Genomic DNA, 2,245 nt, shown 5'->3' with positions numbered 1-2,245 from the left:
TATATATATATATATATATATACGATTCAAATTATTAATTCAATCTCGAATTCAATCTCTCTCAGTTAAATTTTAGTGCTTAATAAAATTTTAGTATGAATTTATATACATCTCCAGTTTTATAAACTGCGCTCTGATTTCGTTTTCAGTGTTAAAACGCTATCTGAAATTGAAATTGAGGTAATAATACTACAAATTAAATTAACAAATAATAATTATATATTGACTCTGATAAACCTCTTAAAAAACTATAAAGAATTTTTGCTAAAAATATATATATTACTAAAAAGTCATGTACATATTTAACGTTATTTATTAAACTTATTATGTTTTTCATATTATGTTTTTCATCAATACGGTCTGTAAAATATTTCGCAAGAAGTATTTTTGCGAATAAATTATAGATTTCAAAATGCTTTATAATACATGAAATAAGATAAGAAAATAAGGGAAGAAATTCATTCAACATCAATGCAAATACACATGACTCCTGCTCTTATTATATTCAGCTCAACTATCAAAATGAACTACTTTTAATATAAATCTCTACCATGAGTTATACAAACGAGCAATAGTTTATTTTATTTGTAATATAAACAAAAAGTTTAATCTCTTTTTAAGCTATTTTAAAAACACCCATTTTCAGCATATCTCCTTTCAGCATAAAATTTATGCATTTTTTCTTAGATTATATATTTCAAATTTATCGAAAATTGTTTGAGCGGAGATTATATCGTAAGTGAACGAAGACGCACTTACTTTCACCTACTTTTTTGATGCGATCGTAAGGCTCGTGAGAGTGTGATGGATAAGGATTTAAGCAAATATTCGCGTATCCTGGGCCGCCAAGCGGATTGGGCTTGATCTTCATATTAGGTGGAAGTGGCTTTGTTTTCTCTTTTTCTTTCGGCATTAGATTAAAGTAAGAAGATTTAGCAAAGCATCCATACCAGTCCCCGGGCGTCGAGTGCTTCTTCGATGGGGATGTCGGTAGCATGCGACCACCGATCTTTCTTTTCTCGTCTTTTATCTGAAAGATTTGAGTCGTAAAATTATACTTGATATAAGATAGGATCGGATATTATGAGCGCTGCAGGTAACAAGCACACTTTACATTTCTGTAACGTTGGTACTGGTACCAACTATTGTAAAAAGATGCATCTATCTTCGCGACATTCCAATATGCTGCGAAGTTTGATCTAAATTTATATACTTTATCATATTAAATAAGTACATACGTTATTTTTTTTCGTTTTATTTTTTACGTTTTTCCTTTAACTTTATAAGATCTTCAACCTACATTGAGATAAGATATTTTGTTCTGCATATTAATATTTATAAAGTAAACAATATTGGGCCATTCTAACTTCATAAAATCCCGAAATCATTACTGATTTATTAAACACGGAAGTTTTTCGGATATGCATGATTGTGTAATCATCTTCATTATTCCTTACACTCGTATATTGAAAAAAAGAGTCTGCCAAGGGGTCAACCACTATGGCAAGTATATATTTCTTTAAAAATAATTGCACAATAATACAGTAATAAAACAATACAGTAATAAAACAGGTAATACAAGCAGTAGCAGTACTAACAATACATCAATACTATCAATACATAATAGTACATAGCAATACATTAATAATATTTGGCAATATTGCGCGGGCGGCAATACATAGGATAACAATATTAACAATACAATAGTAATACTAGCAATACAGTATATTGTATTGCTATACTTAGCAATTGCTGTACATTAGTATACATATTTTAGCAGTGGTTGGTCCTCTTAGGCCCAGTTTCATAACTCATGGTTAACTCTTGACCATAATTTAACTTATTTCTTATCTCTATTCAATTCTAGCATTAGAAAAAAATAAAGAATGAGTTAAATCATGGTTAAGAGTTAATCATAAGTTGTGAAACTGGATCTTAGAGTTTGGTAACAGCTATTAAATGTATAGTGAAATGATACTAATTAAATGTTTGGTTAAACTAACCAAAAATAATGTTACTTTTACAAATATTTAATAATTATTATCAAAGTGTTACCATTTGATAATATTTACTAAATATTTGTAACATTATTTTTGGTTATATTAAACAAACATTTGATTGGCATTTGTTCTAATAAACTATTCCATATATATTTAATTAATATAATATTTATAATTATATAATTTCTTACAAAAAATTTCTTGTGCTCATATTATCCTTAACAATGCTCATATTAGCCTACCCA

At 28.0% G+C, this 2,245-nt stretch overlaps 1 protein-coding gene across 1 annotated transcript in view; it reads right to left on the bottom strand.

The window, feature by feature from the left end:
* Positions 1-2,245, bottom strand: part of LOC108686980 (UPF0602 protein C4orf47-like) — a gene marked incomplete at its 5' end in the record, with an annotated part of 5,514 nt that overhangs the window by 2,175 nt on the left and 1,094 nt on the right. The window contains one exon of the mRNA XM_018192515.1: positions 760-1,030. Within this exon, the coding sequence (XP_018048004.1) occupies positions 760-1,030 (271 nt within the window). The remainder of the gene's footprint in view (positions 1-759; positions 1,031-2,245) is intronic.

This window comes from Atta colombica, unplaced genomic scaffold (assembly GCF_001594045.1).
Source record: "Atta colombica isolate Treedump-2 unplaced genomic scaffold, Acol1.0 scaffold198, whole genome shotgun sequence".
Classification (NCBI taxonomy): Eukaryota; Metazoa; Arthropoda; class Insecta; order Hymenoptera; family Formicidae; genus Atta; species Atta colombica.
This window is presented reverse-complemented; position numbering and strand designations above follow the sequence as displayed.